This window comes from Mus caroli, chromosome 4 (assembly GCF_900094665.2).
Source record: "Mus caroli chromosome 4, CAROLI_EIJ_v1.1, whole genome shotgun sequence".
NCBI lineage: Eukaryota > Metazoa > Chordata > Mammalia > Rodentia > Muridae > Mus > Mus caroli.
The window spans coordinates 129,415,418-129,435,031 of NC_034573.1; the positions used below are offsets into that span (position 1 = coordinate 129,415,418).

Here is a 19,614-nt window from a genome sequence, read left to right on the forward strand (position 1 = left end):
TGGAAATCGGCCTTCTTCTAGGCTCTGCTCAACCCAAGAGGGACGGCCACAGAGGGACGGCAATGAAGAGGCCTGGTGCCTCTCATCTAATTGATGTCACCCCACAAGTTGCCCAAACAAGGCTGAGTTTTACAGATCAAAGCAGACAGATTCACAAAAGCATGAGACAGCTGGGAAAACCTGTTGGGGCCAAGAGGTCCCCTGGAACACAAGTCCCATTTGATACCAAGATGGCAGCTTGGGGGAGCGTTCAGAGGCATGGCATGGAATGAGAAGTCATTTTGTTTTCTCCCAAGCAGGTCTCTAGTTTCGGTTACCCTCACGGGCAGATCATTATGATTGGTCCAAGCGTTGGAATGTTGCTCCCTTGGCTGGGACTGGGCCCTGTGAATGTCACCTGCTTGAAGTTCCTGCTCCTAAAGGTGAACGAAGACTCAGGTGTATCCAGAGCCAGGCCTCCAGGGAGCAAGGAATGTGGAGGAAGATGCATTTGGTCTTTGAAAGGGGTGCTTGCAGCTGTGAGAAGTTCAAAAGGAGAACCTGGGCTCCCAAGAGGGCAATGTGGCTTTCCTCTTGTCCAGACCTTGAAGAGCCCCAAAGTCTCCTCCTTTGAAACCTGGACAGAGCTGGTGAGCTCCATCTGCCTGGTGCTCCATGCTACCAGAGAGTCAGTTTGCCCTCAGTTATTATTAGACTTTTCTAAACCACAGATACAAGCCATCCTAGTCATGGCCCAGGACAGGCTTCAGATGATAGGTCTAGAGATGAGAAATTGGTGTACATTGGTCACATGTTCATGTAGATAAGTGTCCCTGGTGTCTTGCCGGTTCAGGTCCCCAGGCAAAAGGAAGTCAGTTGGGGCTTTTGAGCCCATAGCTCCTCTCTCTAGGAATGTCTTGCTGGCTGAGGGCAGGAGACATGGGCCGGGCCAGCAAGTGGTTTCATGTGTACAGGTGGCAACAGGTGATCAGGCCCAGGGTTCCTGGATTTAGTGCTGTGGGGTACCAGCACTGGATGAGGGTGATCCGGAAGTAGGCTATAGCGAGGGAGAGGGTAAAGATGGATGCGATTTTGATAAATAGAGGATGATAAACAGCTCCACAGAGGAGAGAATGGGGGGGGGGGCTCAGCAATCCGTTTCCCTCAAAAGACCCAGCTCGAAGAGAGGGCGGGGTACAAGGAAGACTCTGGAGTGCTTAAGAAAGGTGCTTTGTCCTCTTTGCTGGGACTTTTAGCATCCTCCTCTGTCCCCGGGATGGCGGGGGGGTGGGATGGGGTGGCTTAGAAACAGTGCCCAAAGCGCACTGTGCTTTGTAAGGCGACAGAAGCCTCCTGACTGAGCAGCCGTCACTGAAAAACACGCTACTCTGAAAAGGACAGCCACATGGCCTTCCACCGAGATGCCAAGAAGGCTGGAGCATCTTCTCTGGGGTGGAACAGCAATTTTGTCTGGCCCCGAGAAAGCTCTCTGCATCCGGTGGCATCAAGAGCCTTACATTCTGGAGGGTGGAGGCCCCCTTTCGGGGGACCAGGTGTCCAGCTGCCAGCAAGATGGTATGCCGAACCCCAGGGGTGCGGACTTGAAAGCTTGGTGCTCTCTGACTGAGCCTGCTTCCTGCCTCCTGCCTCCTGTCACCTCAAGACCTCTTCTCCTACCAATTGAGGAGAGTGACAGGTTCTGTGGGCCACCCAGGCCTGATACAGTGGGCAAGCCTCTGTCAGACTGCAGCCTAGGAGTCCTGCACCTCCTGATGCTAGATTCAGGACCAGGCATTCTGGGATAGCCCATGGCCAATCAGCTCTGCCTCTGTGCCCCCTCCCCTCTGCTAGAATCTCTTCCTGGTCTCCTGATGCCCTGCAGGGTGCATAGGGACAGTCCCAAAGTCCTCTGGATCCCTAGGTAAAGCTGAGATGTTACCTGCTTTCTCCCCTGGGAACACCCTGGGGACTCATCTCAGTGTCCAGTGAAAGAGGCTGCAGTCCTGATGCCAAGAGAGAGAGAGAGAGAGAGAGAGAGAGAGAGAGAGAGAGAGAGAGATAGCGAGCTCCCAGCTCTGTGACTGAGGACACCATGAGCTCCACCTACACCCGTGGCCAGGGCACCCACGACTCAGAGGTCAAGGACTCCAGGGCTTTGTCTTTGGCACCATTTTCTTCTGATAACTAGGTGCTTGGTTCAAATTGAGCCTCAATCTCTGCACTGAGACAGGACCAAGGCCATGATACGGAGAAGGTGGATGTGAGCTGGAGGTCACTGCAGGATGCCTAGGAACCCCTCTGGAGAAAGAGGGGAAGGCAGGGAGCCACTCTGGGTCACTAAGCATGGGTAAATGGCACACTGGTTTTCCGTCTCCAGAGGGTTGCCTGTAGGAAGGGAAAGGGTTTCTACCCTGGCCTCCTGCAACCCCAGGGGGATGAGGGGACTGAGGTGAGGAGACTCAGAGTTTGGGAAGGGTTGGCTGGGCCACTGGATGGGGCAAGTTGCCCCAGGGACCCTAGTAGGCTTGTCCTGTTTCCACAGGAAGAAGTCCCAGCACAGCGGAGTGTTCCCCAAGCTTCATACGGCGCTGTGTGGACAGGCTCACGTTTTTGGCCAGGTAATCAACAGCAGCTGGAAAGAGAGAGAAGCTTCTAGAAACTGAGGTTCTTTTCATACATCCTTCCACTTAACCTTCATCCATCTGTCCATCTGTCCATCCAACCACTGTTCCATCCATTCTAAACAGCTCTTGTCCATCCACCCATCGACCTATAACATCCATCTATTTATCTGTTTACCCATGCATCTTACCAATCTATCCATCCAGCCTCCTTTTCTTCCATTCTTCTGCACATTCACAAATCTATTTATTCATCTTCCACTCCATCCCTTCTTCCAGCCATCTATCCTTCTCTCCTTCTATCTACCCATCTATCTATCTATCGATCGATCGATCGATCGATCGATCCATCCATCCATCCATCCATCTACCTAGCTATCCATCCATCCATCCATCCATTCATCTATTCATCCTCCCATCCATCCATCCATCATCCATCCATCCATTTATTTCTAATTACCCATCAAACCTTATGATCTATCCATCCATTTCCACCATCCATTCTCCTTCACAATCATCCATATACATTGTCTTCCCTTTACACACCTGCCAATCTTCTCATCTGTTCTTCCACCCACACTATTCATCTACCCATTCTTCTGTTCATTAATCTTCTGTCTATATGTCCATCCACTCATCCTTCTGACCATCTATCCATCAGTCCCTCTTTCTTTTGTTGGCTAATTTTTATTGTCAACTTCACACAGCCTAGAATGACCTGGGAGGTGAGCATCAGTTGAAGAATTGTCTAGATCAGGTTGGCTTGTGGACATGTCTGTGGGGAACTGTCTTGACTGCTAATTGGTTATTAAGAGACACAGCCCACTGTGGGTGACACCGTTCCCTAGGCAGGGAACACTAAGGTGTATTAAGAATGAAGCCAGCCAAAGGCAAGTAAGTAGACAGCATGGATACATTGTTTCTCTCTGTTTTTCAGTGTGGGTATGATGTGACCAATTCAAGTTCCTGCCTTGACTTCCTGTTATCATGAACTGTAACATGTCATTGTAAGTAAAATGAACCCATTCCTTCTCTAAGTTACTTTTGGTCAGGGTATTTGACAAGTAACAGAAATAAAATGAGAACACCCTCCATCCTTCTTCCACCCCTAGTTCCCTTACAAATCTGTTTTCCATCCTCTCAGCAAATATTTCCTCAGTGTTTATTATTTGTCTGCTCTTTTGCTGGCTCTAAAGGGAAGTACACGTACACATCCCAGATTTCAGTAGAGAATTAAGCTTCCCTCCCTCAGTCCATTTGCATATCCTGGCCAGTGAACCCAGCTGAGTGAGTCCAGGTAACACTGAGGATGAAGGCTCTCTACCTTTTCGGGACCCTGAGTGTAGGTACGCATGAGGCACAGCAGGGTCCTTGCACAAGAGCCAAAGTGGCTTTTGCAAGTGAGCCAAGAGGGCCTTTGAGAGAAAACATGAGAGCTGAAACCCACAGCCTGTCAGCTCCAGAGAAGTCCTGTGAGCATTGGTGGGGATGCGTGTGAATGTGAGTGGTGTGTGTGTGTGTGTGTGTGTGTGTGTGTGTGTGTATAGGGGAAAGGAGTGTCTTCACAAGGCAATGCTGAGCATAGCATGAATATTCATACATAACAATACCTACCCATGCCCATTTGAGACACACACACACATACAGACACACATACACACACACCTGTGTGAGCCCCTTGCTCCTTGTAAACAGATACCTATGCACACACAGGTCCTGCAAGCATAAGAGCTCATCTGAGGAAGACACATATGTCTATCATGTGCAACTACAATGGCTGGCCTGCGAAGCATGTGGATCTGTCCTAATTGAAGCTCTAGCAGACATCTTTCCTGACTAAGGCACTACTAGACAGGCAAAGGTCCAGGGCCTCCCAGGGCTTTTAGGTCTTGTGACTGTAGCCAGTGTGCCCCCACAGAACCCCCATGCATAGAGAGACCAGAGGGGAAAGCTGGGCACGGAGAGTCACAAGGCTCCCTCTGTTACCTGCCTTTCAGGGCTCCCTGTAGACTATCTCTGTGCTTCCCGGAGCTTGGCATCTTCCGCTTAAAGCAGGGCAGGGGGAGGTAGAGCCAGGAGGCAGGGGACACAGCTTGATGGCGAGACCAGGGAGTCCAGAGGGACAATCTCAATAGCTGCCTGCCAACCCTGAGTGTGACCTGGGGCATAGCATTTCAGCCTCAGTTTCCTTGTCTGTATCATGGGGTAGAGCATATGAACCAAAGAACTGCAGGCAATGAATCCACACACATAGTGTGAAGGTAGAGCGTGGTGCTTGTGAGCTCGGGCCCAGAAGAAATGTGACCTTTAGCGGTGGCATGGAGAAAAGGGTGGCCATTCCTGGGTACATTCCCAGTCATATGGTTTTGAGCAAACTGGTCCTCCTTTATGTTAGTTTATCTACTTGAAAGCTGGGGTACAGACAACGTTTTTAAACACGCTGTCATAGAAGGCTCAGGCCTCCCCCACTCCTAAAGGCTATGAAAATGTCCTGGGGTGTCTTTGAATCTTGTGTGTGCCTCTCCAGCCAGGCTCATAGTGGGTGAGTGGAGGGGAAGTCCTGTGCTGGGTTCCTGGGCTGGTGACGGTCACTCACTCAGCCTCAGGCTCCAAGGTAGCAGAGCAGAGGCAGCTGTGGCCAGCCTTGCCTGGCTGTGAATGGGGAGTGGGGAGCTGCCAACTCTTGCTGAAGGAAAACCTTAAAACTCTGGCCACACTGTCATTTCTCCTTGGGTGTCAGGGTCCATGGATCAGTAAGCCACCCTCTTAGAGGGGTGACAGGCACTGAAGGGATAGAAGCAGAAACCCCAGAGATTTAGCCCTGTGCTATCCTGCTCCCAATGCTGTACTCAGGGTACTTTTAGGTATTTTTCCAGCCATATAAACCAGATAGTGGGACTGTCCCCTGTCCGTTTGGTGAAATGTAGAACTAAGGTCTCTAGAGACTCTGACTATAATCAGCTGGTTCCTCTTACACTTTCAGACCCAGGCATGCTGGAGCAGCCCCTGGGAATTATCTTGTGGTATCAGCATCCTGGCAATGGCCCCTGGTGTGCATACAGCCCTCACGACTGAGGCCCTCTGCCCACCCCCCATGCCCATGGTGACCTTTTCCACTCCAGGCAAGGTTTACCAAGAGCACACATCACCTCAGGTGAACTTTCTTTAGTCACAGGAAGCTGTGGCTTACTTTGCCTCAGCCTGTCCCATGCTGGGCCCTGACACGACCACTACAGTTATTCTGGGGATGGGGAGGGGGGGTGCTAAGAGGTCCATCACTGAGCCACGCTAACAGCAAAGGCAGAGCCCACACTTGGTTGGCACTTACTGTATACTAGGGGAAGGTGGGTTCTGTGCCTTGGGCAGGACAGTTCCCACTTGAGAAAAATAAAAACCGAGGCACAGCAAAGTGGCCAGCCCAGAGTTACCCATGGGCACCCATGGGCACGGCTCCATCGACAAAGCTGTGCAAACAGGAAAAGCGGATCCCTAGAGCCCATGCAGGAAAGCCAGACATGGTGGTGTCTGGACCCCAGCCCAGGGGAGACAGAGGCATCTGTCAATAGACAACATGCCTGCTGGTCTGTTTAGTAAGTTCCAGGCCAGTGAGAGATGCTGTGGATAGTGTCTACAGGTGAGACCTGAGCCTGACCTCTGACCTCCACATGCACAACTGCACACACATGAATGCATACATACATACATGAACATATACACACATAAATAAAGGAAAACAAAATAAAGAATCATTTCTCTGGCACCTTGATCCACTCTGCCCCAGTACACTGTAGGAACTTCCCCTCCTCGAGGTAGGCAAGGAAGCACTCAGAAGCCAAACTTTCCTGCTGACCCCCTGCAACTTCCAGAGCACCCAACGTGCCAACTGTAGGGTGTGCTTGCCTCTTCCTAGGGTAGTGCCAAAAGGCTGGGCGAGAAGACAGGAAGGTGACATTCCTCATTAGGGACTCTGTCAACAGCCCTTGGTGTCCTTCTGTCCCTCTGTGTCTCCCTTCTCCTGCCTCACACCCCGCCTGGGCTCTGAACGTCTCCAATTACATTAATCAAGAGTTGGCAGGAGCTGGGCCAGCAATGCCAACCAGTAAACAGATCCCAGCCATCAGGAGCTCGTCAGAGTGCAGCCCCAGAGGAGGACCCTTCCAGACACAAATTCTTATTAGAGTTGTCAGATCTATTAAAATTCTTTTCACACTCCTGCGTTCTATCAGCCCCATCATTAGTATGGCCCTGGCCTCTGGGAACACTGGGGCCATATTAATCTACCATGTGCCCCATCCCTGCCCCCCTGCCCCCACCCACTCCAGGGACGGTTAGAGATGGGCAGATGGATGGACTTGGCCAGAGCCAGAAGATGTGGAGGTGTCTCTGGGAAGGAGAGAGGCCCTAGGAGCCGGGGGTGGGGGGCAGGCGGGGTCTGCTGCACAGGAGTTAGGTCACATGCATGTTTCAAACACACCTGAAATTGGCTCCTAATGACCGGGATGCAGGTGTGGCCACCAACAAAGCCCATCAACCCCTCTCTAGTAACTTCTCTAAGTATCATTTCTATACTAAGACAGTGAGAATGACCATGCACACAGCTCTGTGTAGCAGCAGAGATGGGGCGCCAGCTAGCAATTATTTCTCTTCCCTTCCTGCATACGCATTTAGCAAGTTACACCTTGACTCTGTGCACATGGTCAGCAGCACTCCCACACATGAGTGTGCACACGGGAGAGTGTGTACCGATCAGTGCCAAGTGTCTTTCCAAGACTGGCTCACCTGTGCTCTGAGGTAAGGAAGCTGAATCAGAACTGTCTGTCTGTGGGACCATGGGAACACTGCTCTACCTCTTTGAGCCTAACAAACTGAGGAACAGGAGATGGGGAAGCTCTGTGGCTGAGAAGCACGTATTTCACACAGAGCTGCATGGGCTAAACTCAAGCATGGGACAGAAGGCAGCAGGTGACAGGTGGATCAAGACCAACACAGGAGAGTCCAGAATGTGTGACTTTCAAAGCTTATTAGAGAACCTGGCCTCCTGTGTGCTTAGGGGTGTTGGCTGCTGGTTAATGGAAATGTGACATGTCCTTGGACTGCCCCAGAAGGTCAACAGAAAAGAAGGCAGTGTGGCTCAGAGGATGTGCCTCGTCCCCAGACCCATCCTGCAGGTGGGAAAGCTGAGGCTGGGTGTGTGTGACAGCTGGGTGACACATGGTGGGCCAGGTGCCTCAGTAAGTGGCTGGAGACTATGGCCCTTGAGGAGCCCTGAGCTCTCCCTGCAGTAACAGAGGAGGAGGAGCCGGGAAAGGAGGGGAGGAGGGAGGAAGGAGAGGGAGGGCAACTGCTTCTCCTTTCTGGCCTCCTGGGCCCCTTCTCTTTTGATCCCCCTCCCCCACCACCCCCATGCTGACTTTGGGGTTAATTTTATTTCCGAATTGGGCAGGCGCCCTGGAGCAGGGCAGGGGCTCCAGGCTCCGGGTGTGACTAACGCCTGCCCGGGGCTGGCCACGTTGCGGCTGCTGCTCTCAAATGTTTTATCAAGAGCATGTGTGTCCTGTGTTGGACTGGGAACATGCGCTAGGTCAGGGGGTCAACCAGGGACAGCATGGAAAGGCTCCCATGCACACTGGTGCATCCTGCATGCAGATGATCATGTAGCGCTGGGCTTCCCAAGCACACATTCACAGGCATGGTCCTGCACGCCCATAGGCACACATACAATTGCATACACAAGCATGCCCAGGCACTGCATATGAACACACCCAGGTATGCCTATCATGTTCATGCGAGCATCTAAGTCATACCTAATCATAGATACCTTTAAGCACAAGTACATGCCAAAATATACATGTGCACGCAACCACACTTATCTGCATATTGGTCGTACACTTTCAACACACACACACATATGCCAGTGCACATACACATATATAGACACATCAGCCCATAAGAACCCACCTAAGAAAATTTAAACATATGTGCATATTGCTACCATATACTCTCACATGTATGTGTGCCTGTGTGTGCTCCTACAAAGCCATATACACATATGCAATGTGCACACAGAAAGGCCATTTGTATGTCCATGTGTACAGTTACATGTAAATGCATACATGTTCAGCACATGTTCACACACACACACACACACACACAGACAACTCACTTATCTGGGAAGATGTGGGCACTTTGCAGCCACATCCCTTGCACACAGTGTGCCCGCAGACACTTTGGACTGTAACAATCCCATGATGCATCCACACATACAAGCTTGCACATACGCACATGGGAGGTAGAGGCCCACACAGCTGGCCCTCATTTAACCGTGGAGGCCAAGGCCATGAGGTTGGAGCGGGCTGGGGGCCTCAGGAAGCAAAGGTCAGTGTGGCAGGACCAGGCAGCAGCTGGAGAGGGTGCCCTTAGGCTGGAGGCCCCACTCTTTCCACACACCCTCCTGATTAGTTTGACACCAGCAGGTGAGGCCTTTGCTGAAAGGTGGCGTGAGGGCAGCCTTGTGACCTTTGGCTCCCCCATCCTGTCTGGGCCTGCCCTGCTGCTGGCCCCGTCAGGCGGCGGCCAGAGGTTGTGGCCAAGCCAGGCTCACCCAGCTGTTGATCTGAGAGTCTGCTGTTGCTCTATCAAGCCAAGACACCAAGGGGACAATGGCTGGACTGGGTATGTGAGACCCTGGAGACTTGAGAGGCGTGTCACACAGAGAACAGAGTCTGTACACAGCCATCCTCCTACATTCGTGCCACATGCCGCTAGCTGTCCTACACTTGACCTGTGCCTAGCACCATGGGGAGCAGACTCAAGGAAGTTTACTTTGTTTTATGTCATTCAAACGTAAAATCTGGTCTTTAATTTAGTTGGTTCATGTTGAACCCTATGAGCCTGTTTAGAAAGGCTTGGGTGTGCAGCACTGTGTCCCCACTGGTACCTTCCTGAAGTTTAAGTGCTGATGAAGGATAGCAAGTTCAAACCCCATTTGGGCTACAGAATGAGTTCAGGCCAGTGTGGAGATCTTTGTGAACCCTGTCTCAAATATAAAGTAAGTAGAGGGTTGGGGATATAGCTCAGTGGTGACGCTCATCCCTAGTTTGGGCAAGGTCCTGAGTTTAATTCCCAGTACCACCAAAGGACAGCCACAAAAGCCACTAAGTTGGAACAAATGAATACGGACTATCTCCTGGGTATCGCCTGTGGATTGTGGAAACAGTGATCTGGGTATACTGGGTGAAATAGAACATGCTAATAAAAAAACTCCTGCCCTTTCTCCTTATAAAGTGTGGCCTCTAAAGATTGTAGGAGCATTGTAGGCTCCTGGGATGGAACTGGTGTGTGTGTGTGTGTGTGTGTGCACTCACACTCATGTGTATGGTGTCCTTACTAAGAGGTGGGTCATTGCATCTGATGACCAGTTCAGAACATCTTAGATCACCTCTGCTTCCATTATGGACCTCAGTTTTCCCACCTGTGAAAGGGGCGTTTGGGCCTATGAGATGGCTCAAAGGGGAAAAAACATAACCCTGAGCTTGATTCCCAGAACCCAAATAAAGGTAAAGAGAAACACTGCCCAAAAGTTGTCCTCTGACCTCCCCTCAGGTGTCCCCACTCACATACACTACACACACACAGACACACACACACACAGACACACACACACACACACACAAACACAGACAGACACACATGCATGCTAATTTAATTTTAATAGAGGACTCGAGAGATGGCTCAGTGGTTAAGAGCACTGGCTGCTCTTGTCAAGGACCTGGGCTTAGTCCCCAGCACCCATAAAATGGCTCACAACCACCTGTAATTCCACTTCAGGGGATCCGATGCCCTCTTCTGACCCCTACAGGTACTGCATACACATAGTACACATACTCTCATACACATAAAATGACAAAATAAAATTTAAATTCTTTTAAAGAAAAAGACACCCTCCACCCCGACCAACGCCTTGCCCAGGAATGAGTCAGCCCCTTTAGAGATGGGTAGCAAGGGAAACACTCACTTTGGCCATACTGGCTGTACTGGTAGCCAGCCACAGGGTCCACACTGTAGCCAGTGGTGCTGTAGGTGGGTGGGCAGTAAGACTGGGACGTAGGCAAGCTGTCTCCTGGCTTGATGGAGTCGGCCCGCTGGCTGCAGCTGGCTGAGATGGAGGAAGCCGAGTCCAGGCCTCCATGCAGCGGGGAGATGGAGAAGTCGGCCTGGGGCTGTGGAGGCACGGCGCTCGGGTTGCTAAGGATGCTCATGACCTGCAGGAGAGATAGGCAGTGCATACCAAAGGCTGGACCCTGGGGCACGAGCATGCAGGGATCAGGCGGGCCAGGGGACACACTACCTACGCATGCCCAGGGCAGACCTCAGCAGGATCACAGCCTAGTGTGGGAAATGGCAGCTCATCTCCAGTGTTTTTCCTGCCCACGTGGGAGCCCAAGGGGCTGTTTTCCAGCAAGAGCTCTGGGAGCAGGGCAGGCACTTTGTTACTTCTATGTCCCTATGGCCTAGTTTGAGGGGTTACCCTCTACTTTCTGCTGAGTGTATGCCTGAATAAACCGATAAGTGCAGAAATGAAAGAACTAATTACACAAGGGACATCCTGGACCTCTCAGCTGGATGGATGAACGGCTTGATGAATGCCCACAGACATGAATGATAACTTAATGACTAGATAAGCGGAACCTGGACCCATCAGCTGAACGAATGAATGAGGACACCAGCTAGATAAGAGGAACTCTGAAGTTATCAGCAGAATGAATGAATGAATGAATGAATGAATCAGTCAATGGATGCATGAATGAATGAACTAACTTCATAAAGGGCATCCTGAACCTACCAGCTGAGTGAGTGAAGAAATGGATGAATGCACAAATGAGTGGGTATATACATATATAAATTAACAAATGCACTAACTATACAAGGCTCTGGATAGATCAGTTATATTAATAAATGAGTGAGTGAATGGATGAATTAGTGAGTAAATGAGTGAATGAATGAGTGAATGAGTGGATGAATGAGTGAATGAGTGAATGAATGAACAAGTGAGTAAAGAGTGAATGAGTGAGTGAATGAATGAACTAATGGATGAATGAATGAGTGAATGAATAAGTAAATGAGTGAATGAGTGAGTGAATGAATGAGTGAATGAATGAATCAGTGGATGAATGAATGAATGAGTGAGTAAATGAATGAGTAAGAAAATGAGTGGATGAGTGAGTGAATGAATGAACTAGTGGATGAATGAATGGATGAATGAATGAGTGAACGGGCTGTAGGTAGGTAGGTAGCACTTAGGGCCTATCAGGGATGCTTAACTGACAGTCCATCAGGCTGAATGAATGAATGAATGAATGCACACATGAATGAGAGATAGATTTGCACAGAGCTATCAGCTGAAGGGATGAATAAATGAATGAACGCATGCATGAATGAACAAATACACTCACTAGCTAATGGACACCCTGGGCCTATCAGCTAAAGAGGCAAATGAATGAATGAGTGAACTAATGTGTGCATGAATTGAGGCATACATTCCTCAGTATCCTATCTAGATGATGGTGTCTGGACAATCACGGAGCTCTCCTCCAGTAGCTAGAGGACCGTGCTTCCCGCATCACACTGGGATGGCCCATCCTCACACGCACACATGTACACACTCACTCGTCCTCCTCGTTTAACGCCCCCATGCCTGTGCTGTGCCTAAGACCCAGTGCCATTCACGACTTTCTGGACTTTGAGCTCCTGCCTCTGCTATGTCAAAGTCCAAAGCCTTTGCTTTTAATTTTTCATTTATTTATTTTTGTGGGTGTGGGTGCATATCATAGTCTGCGTGTGGTGATCAGAAGACAATCCACGGCAATCAGTTCTCTCCCTCCACCACGTGGGTTCTGGGGATAGAGTTCAAGTTGTCAGGCTTGTCGGCAAGTGACTTAACCCACTGAGCAGTCTCGACAGTCCAAGACCCACGGTTTTTACAGCTCCCCTGAGACCTTTCTGTGACTGTCAGACCCTGCAGTCTCTGGTCTTCACCCATGACCCTGCTTGGCCTGTGGGACCCCCAGACTGAACTCTGAAAACTCACCCTGAAGGATGGATGTTGGGCCACTGGGGTGCTTGCTTAGTCATTCAGTAGGTACTGGTGATAAGTCTATCCCCGCACCCCAGGATGAAGACCACAGAACTTCAGATCAGAGTCTTGGCCCCCTGTCCCAGTGCAAGAATGAACAGAAAGATCTCGGCAAGAGCGAAGGTCCCCAAAGCACAAGAAAGCATTGAGGCATTTGATAGAGATAGCTTTTGACTGTGGAAGCCACGGAGTGCACCCAGACTGCCTGGGGTCCAAAGAGCTTTAGAGAAGGTAGGACCTACCACCGAGCACTCCAAGAGACAGTAGGGGTTGACAGTGTAAGCGATGACCCTACAGGGTGAGAGGGCACAGTCACCCAGAGGGGTCAAATAAGCATATCCTCAAAGACCTGCTCTGCGGGTCTCAGGCCTCCAGTGACCTCCTGAAGATGCCACCCTATAGGAAAGAGGCTCTGGACTAAGTGGTTTTCCCAGTGGCTTGTCCTGCACAGGCTCAGGGGCAGGAGAACAGGTCAAGGGCAGACACAAAGGTTCTATAAGCCTTGGGTAGAACAAAGTTCTCATACTTAACGGCTGTGTGTCTGAGTGGGTGTGGACAGCTGGGAAATCCCATGACCTCTGAAGTCCTGGGGAAAGGGTTTGCGAGGGTGGCTGAGTCAGAGGGTGCACTGGAGGATGAGGGGATCTCTGTTAGGGACATGGTCTACCTTGAGCCTGGCTAAGAGGTGGGAAAATAGGATCCTGTTCTCACGAGCCTCCTCGGTTGCCCCTCCCTTCAAACCTCTTCTTAGCCACTCACCTGCATGCTGTCTCCAATCCAGAGAACTATGGAGACATGTGGGCCAGAGCTAAGAACCCATTTGTCAGATAAAATCAGTGAGGTCCACAGAGAGCAATGCCTCCACCATATCTCATAGCTAGTGGTCAGGGATCCAGCAGGCTAGGGCCTGCCTGGTTCATGGCTAAGATCACCAGCCATGGATTCCCAAGGACAGAGTTGACTCATCCAAGCCCTTTGGAGGATCCTACTCCAGGGTCATGCAATCACCTGTTTGTTGGGGAGCCTGAGGAGGGGAGGCATAGAACACCACCTCTGATACCTAAACTTTATAAACTGAGTACTTGGTCCAAACCAGAGTCAAGGGTGGGGTGGGGCAGGGCAAGCTGTCCACAGGTTCTGCTGGTGGGATTTTTTTTTAGGTTAGATGGAACCCTGTGGACCACCCCAAGATGGCAAAGATATTATATGTCTTTGGGGAGGTGTGAAGTGAGGCCTGAGGTTGGGTGGATGCCCCTGGACCATTTTGTGCTGTCTGCCTAGCTTACAGACTCACCCTGCCTCTGGCATCTCTGTCAGGTTAGGATCAATAGCGGGGTGCTGGACTTTTAGGATGTGGAGACACCTAAACACTGAACTACATCTGTGCCTTTCAGATCTTCGAGATGGGTGTCCCAAGCCTGGGGAACCTGCTGTGGGGCGCAATGCAGGGGCTTCAGGGTGAACTCGGGATCTCGGTCTGGGAGACCCCACTGTTCCCAATGATGTTTGATTCCCAACCAAGATCCAACGCTCTCATCTAAACGATGACACTGTCGGTCATCCTGCCCACCACAGACAGAGCCTGCTTCCCCTTGGAGGAAGCTGGGCCCTAGGAATCAGCTCACCAGCCCCTTTCCTTCTGGAAGAGGCTCCTGAAGGAGGTTGAGATCCAGTTTGACTCTCTTGTACTGCCCTTTACCAAGATGGCCGGCTCAGAAAAGATGGTGGAAGGGGAGGAAGGAGAAAGGAAGGTATGGAGAGGAGGTGGTACCTCGGAGACCTTATATACACATACTCTTTACAACTGACACTTGCACAGGGCAGTGGCCAGACCTGACTCTGTCACCCAAGAACTCTGAATGGCTCCAGCAAGGGCTTCTTGTGGTCTGAGCTTTCTCTGCCGGTCCAGTTCCTCCTGCCCTTTGGGAATTCAGCAATATTGTATATTGCCCGGGGCAGACATTTATGTACTCATTTATCATCTAATGAATGGACCATGGGACATTGCTGTGGGCCCAAAGTATGTGCTGTCATCCTCTGCAGCCTCAGTGTTTGCTTCTGGTCCGCTGTCTACAATGAGCTCAGAAGTGCTCGCTGAATTCACAAATAGGGCTCTAATGATATTTATTGAGTGTTTATTATGTACCGGATACTAAGTCGATCACCAGTCTGAAGAATAACCTCAGATCCCTATCAGAGCTGTCAATCAAATATGTAGACAGAGAAAGAGCATAACTTCTCCCACTGGAGACCACTGTGGAAGTTCCCAGAACCGACATCAGGCAGCACTATAAACTATAGTTCCAGGGGATCCAGTGCCCTCTTCTGGTCTCTTTGGGCACCTGCGTACACAGCCTCATGTAGGCACATACACACTTAAAATGGAAAAATGATGAATTCTTCTTTTGTTTGTTTGTTTGTTTTTTCTCTTTTCGAGACAGGGTTTCTCTGTGTAGCTCTGGCTGTCCTGGAACTCACTCTGTAGACCAGGCTGGCCTTGAACTCAGAAATCCACCTGCCTCTGCCTCCCAAGTGCTGGGATTAAAGGCATGAGCCACCACTGCCCGGCTATGAACTCTTCTTTAAAAATATTTTAGGGCGGACATGGTTCTGGGTGCTCTTAATGGCAGAAGTATATATATGGATCTATGTGAGTTCAAGGCCATCCTGGTCTACAGCCAGGGCTACACAGGAAGGAGACTCGGGAGGGGGCAGGGCCTCCTGCAGCCCTTTGTTGGAAGGGGTGTGTGTTGTGCCCGATGGCTCTGAAGGCCATGGACCCTGCCAGCTAACAGACAGCTCGGCCCAGGGAGCTTTTCCCATAATGGGATTTGCTCAATGGGATTTGGCCTGGAACATCAAATCAAATCCACATCTGGGGTAGGTGTGAATAGTGACTCTGAGTCCCTGGAGGCTCCTGGATCAAGTGGTTTCCATTTCATCTGCAGGAGGGCAACTTCCCAGGAAACAGACAGGGCACAACCTAGGAGAGCCCAGGTGGCCACCATAGAGGAAAAACCTCCGCCAAGGTTGTACCTGGTCACTGCAGCGGTTCCTCTAGCAAATGGGTATTCTACCCCTAATCTGTAGATGGGGAAACTGAGGCACCAGGGAGTGAGAGGTCCATGGAGCCTGACACAGTCAGCCAGCAGCCACTCTGACGTCTGTGCCTGGGTCTCTGGCTTCTCTGTGGGTGCTCCCCGGGGCGTCTTCGAAGCCCTGATGGTACAGAGCCCTAGGGACCTCTGGCAAAAAGTCCCTCTGTGCCACAGAGGAAGGAAGCATCTTACCCACAGTGGGGGCCCAGCAGAGGAGGTCTGGGCCTGCACACTTTTGAACTTGAGGAAGTCCTGGTCTGATGCGGTAATGTACACGCCTTCAGGAATGCCGCGGCCTCACGGTGGGGCTTGCTTTTCCTGGTGACCTTGCTCTCACTAATGTATTACTTCTTGGTAAGGTACCGTTACTAACTCAAAATCAATACTGACCTCCACATCTGTAAGGTTTTATCTGAAGGCAAATCTCTAGGCTGTCCGTCAGCCTGACTGACAGCCCTACCTTCCTCTCTCTCTTCCTCCCTTCCCCCCCTCCCCTCCCAACCCTCAGCATCTCCCCCACCCCCACCCCTTACCCCAAATCAGTCCCAGCCTGAACCTGGCTAAATCAATAAGGGGCCCAGCTTCACCCACCCCCTTCCGCCCCTGGGGAGAGGCCTGCTGCTTTCAGGGGTGGGCCCCCCTTCCTTCCACAGCCTCTGCGCTGCAACCTCTCCTCTGTGGACGCCCTGATGTACTCCCCTACTTTAAAAGGGGATGGTAGAATGTAATTAATTTCCTCCGTGCCTGAGCTGGCCTGAGGGCCTGGGATGGAGGTGCCTGAGCTTGGAGCTCTGCACCCTCTCTGATAACCCAGCGCAGCTTGGGGAGCAAAACTGAAATGAGAGGTGCCATAGCTAAACCGGAGCTGTGCAGTAGGCTCTGGGTGGTGGGGAGAGGGAGGAGAGGGGCCTGGGACTGAGAAGGTAAACAGGAGGGGTGTTACCATTAGGTCAAAGAACCCTGTGGCCAGCTGTAGGTTAGAGGCTGTTCCTTCTCTGAGGCCTTGAGAAGTAGGGCCCTTTCCCCAAGGGCCCTAGACCAGCTAAAGGCAAGAAAGCTGGAGTCCTCTTGGAGCCTGGGGGGTGTGCTTGTTTTTTGTCTTTTGAGATAATGTCTCACTCTAGTCCAGTCTGGTCTCGAACTCACAACTACCCTACCAGATCGGGTCTCGTGTTGTCTAAGGCTGCCCAGGAACTCCTCCACACACAGGTAAATATAACCCTGTATCCACAGGCAACTGCTGGGATTACAAACTCCCATGCCTGGCTTCGGAAATAGTTACTTTAGTTTCAGGACTCAAGACCAAATCAGGGACCCCACTGTGCCCTGACCCCTACCCCTGCGGCAAGTTCTTAAACCTGCTAGGGCTCAGTCTTCTTATCTCTATGATGGGAAAAGATCCGTTCAATCCTCCCTCCAGCCAGCCAGTCCTCCCTCCCTGCAGGCTTCTGCTATAACCTGGGTTAAAACAGAGGAGCAAGGAGGGGCCCCAGAACCCCCTGAGATGGCAATGAACCTAAGATAGCAGACAAAGGGAACCCTTCTCCAGCCACCTGGGTGAATGTGTCCTTTTTAGCCCTGTCCACAAGCTGGAAACTTGGCTCTGCTCTGGAATGAGTCCCACCTAGGAGTTGGCTGCACTCTCCAAAAGGGAGCAGGTAAGATCACTGCAGCAGACCACACCCCCTCAGGCATGATGGTGGTTATCCTCTGAGAGGAGGGGGTGGAGGGAGGGACTTGGGGCAAGCCTATGAGGTCTCTTAGTCTTCAGCTGCTCAGAACCTTGCTTCATACCTTGGTACAGGCAAATTTAGCCACACAAATGGTACCACTCTCTTCTGACCCCCACCCTTAAGACCTTCCTTAGCATCAAGAACACCCTTTATCTCTGCACACACATTTTTGTAAGTGTCTTACTGACACCCATGCACCTCCTCTACTCCCATCCTCAGACTATATTTGGCCATGAAGGAGTCTCCAAGTGGCAGAGAATCCTGCTCCTCTCTGCCCACGGGTCCAGTTTCATCCTTGGCTCACCGCCTTGCTAACACATCACGGGTGACTTCTGAGAGTGACCGGGACAGAGTGGGGACGTATGGGACACAGCCTGTTTTAATGCCAGGAATGGAAGGCAGCATTTGCTGGAGCTGTGCGATAAAAAAAATGTCTTGAAGTACCAGAGACTACCCTGAGACTGGGCTTAACTGGGGTACCCCTGGGTCCAAGCACCCTCCATCAGGGTAGAGTGAGCACGGAAAAGGAGCAGAACCACACTCCAAGCTCCATTCTTCTCCCTTGGCTATCCTCTGGTGTCACCTCTCTGGGTATCAGGAATATTTTAAATATCCCCAGATGACTTTAGTGGTCACCAAGTGCCTACATCACTGCTCTTGCTACCCAAGGTAGCCCCAAACCATAGCCATAGTCACTTGGGCAAAGACATGGGGTACATGCCACACCACACACACACACACACACATCTACACACACACACTACACACCACACACACTCACATATACCACACACACACACACACACACATNCTACACACCACACACACTCACATATACCACACACACACACACACACACACATCTACACACACACATCTACACACACACACTACACACACTCACATATACCACACACACACACACACACACACACACAGTACACACCCCCCCAGATACCCACACACACCACACTCACACACACCTGACATCACACACATTCACATACACCACATACCACACCACACACATATACACACACCACACACACACATACACACACACCACACCACACACACACCACACACGCTCACACACATACCACACTTACCTCCATACACCACAGCCTCTCACCTCCACATTCCCCAGCTCCCTCGTGCAGACCTTTGCATCTCTCACCCCCTTCCAATCCTAACACACACACAGAAGCAAGCGCACACACACACACACACACACACACACCTGCCTCCGCCCCATGCTGGCCCCCTGCCTGTCCCCAGCTGGGATTAGTGCCAGTGAGAAATCCCCCACCCGGGCAGGCAGGCAGCTACCGAAGAAGCCCTCTCCTCTCAATTCTCTGCTAAGAGGATCTACGCCCCCTCCACCCCCTGTGGACAGCTGTAATGGGCTTCGGGTGCTGACTCGGAACTTCCAAACAAGATTTCTCCCAGGTCTCCCCGTCCCGCCCCTTCAGCAGCCATCCCCCACTTCCCATGTTCCATGGCAGCTCCATGCCTGCATCCCTCTAGCCTCCTGTGAGGTTCTTCTTCAAGTGCTGAAGCAGTGTCCTCCGGTTCCCAGAGCCTGTCCCAGTCAAGGCCAGTGGTGCCTACTCTATCCAACAGTTAGCCTACTCTGCAGATGAGGAAGCTGAGGCTCAGGGCAACTGCTCTGGTCTGTCCCTGTGCTGAGGGATCCTTAACTAAACAGCTCAAGAACACAGTATGGGTGTGTCCTCCATGTGTCTGGGCTGTATATGGGTCACATGTGTGCATGTAAGTATTACGCATCCATGTCTATGGCTATTAGCCATGTATACGTGTGATAGCTGTGCATATGGTGTACACAGGGGATTACCATATAGAGACTGTTGTCTGTCTGCACATAGACACGGATGTGAATGTTGTGTGAGTATGTGTGGGCTCTATGTGGATGTACATGTGTATGTACCGGTTGCATGTTTGCTTAGCTGCTAACCACATGCATGCATGAGCATTGGGTGTGCATGTATGTGCACAAAGGACTATCGTATTCAGGATTGTGCGTGCCGGAA

The 19,614-nt window shown here is 51.1% G+C and overlaps 1 protein-coding gene across 2 annotated transcripts in view; it reads right to left on the reverse strand.

Annotated features, from left to right (window-relative positions):
* Positions 1 to 2,389: 2,389 nt before the first annotated feature.
* The window catches only part of Pax7 (paired box 7), a 96,224-nt gene continuing 78,999 nt past the window's right edge, over positions 2,390 to 19,614 (reverse strand). Inside the window, exons 8-9 of one of the 2 annotated variants that reach the window (XM_021160850.1) lie at positions 10,615 to 10,861; positions 2,390 to 2,611 (exon numbers count right to left, since the gene is read on the reverse strand). In XM_021160850.1, coding sequence (XP_021016509.1) covers positions 2,496 to 2,611; positions 10,615 to 10,861 — 363 coding nt within the window. In that variant the 3' untranslated portion in view covers positions 2,390 to 2,495. The remainder of the gene's footprint in view (positions 2,612 to 10,614; positions 10,862 to 19,614) is intronic. The other variant, XM_021160851.1, reaches the window with a different exon arrangement.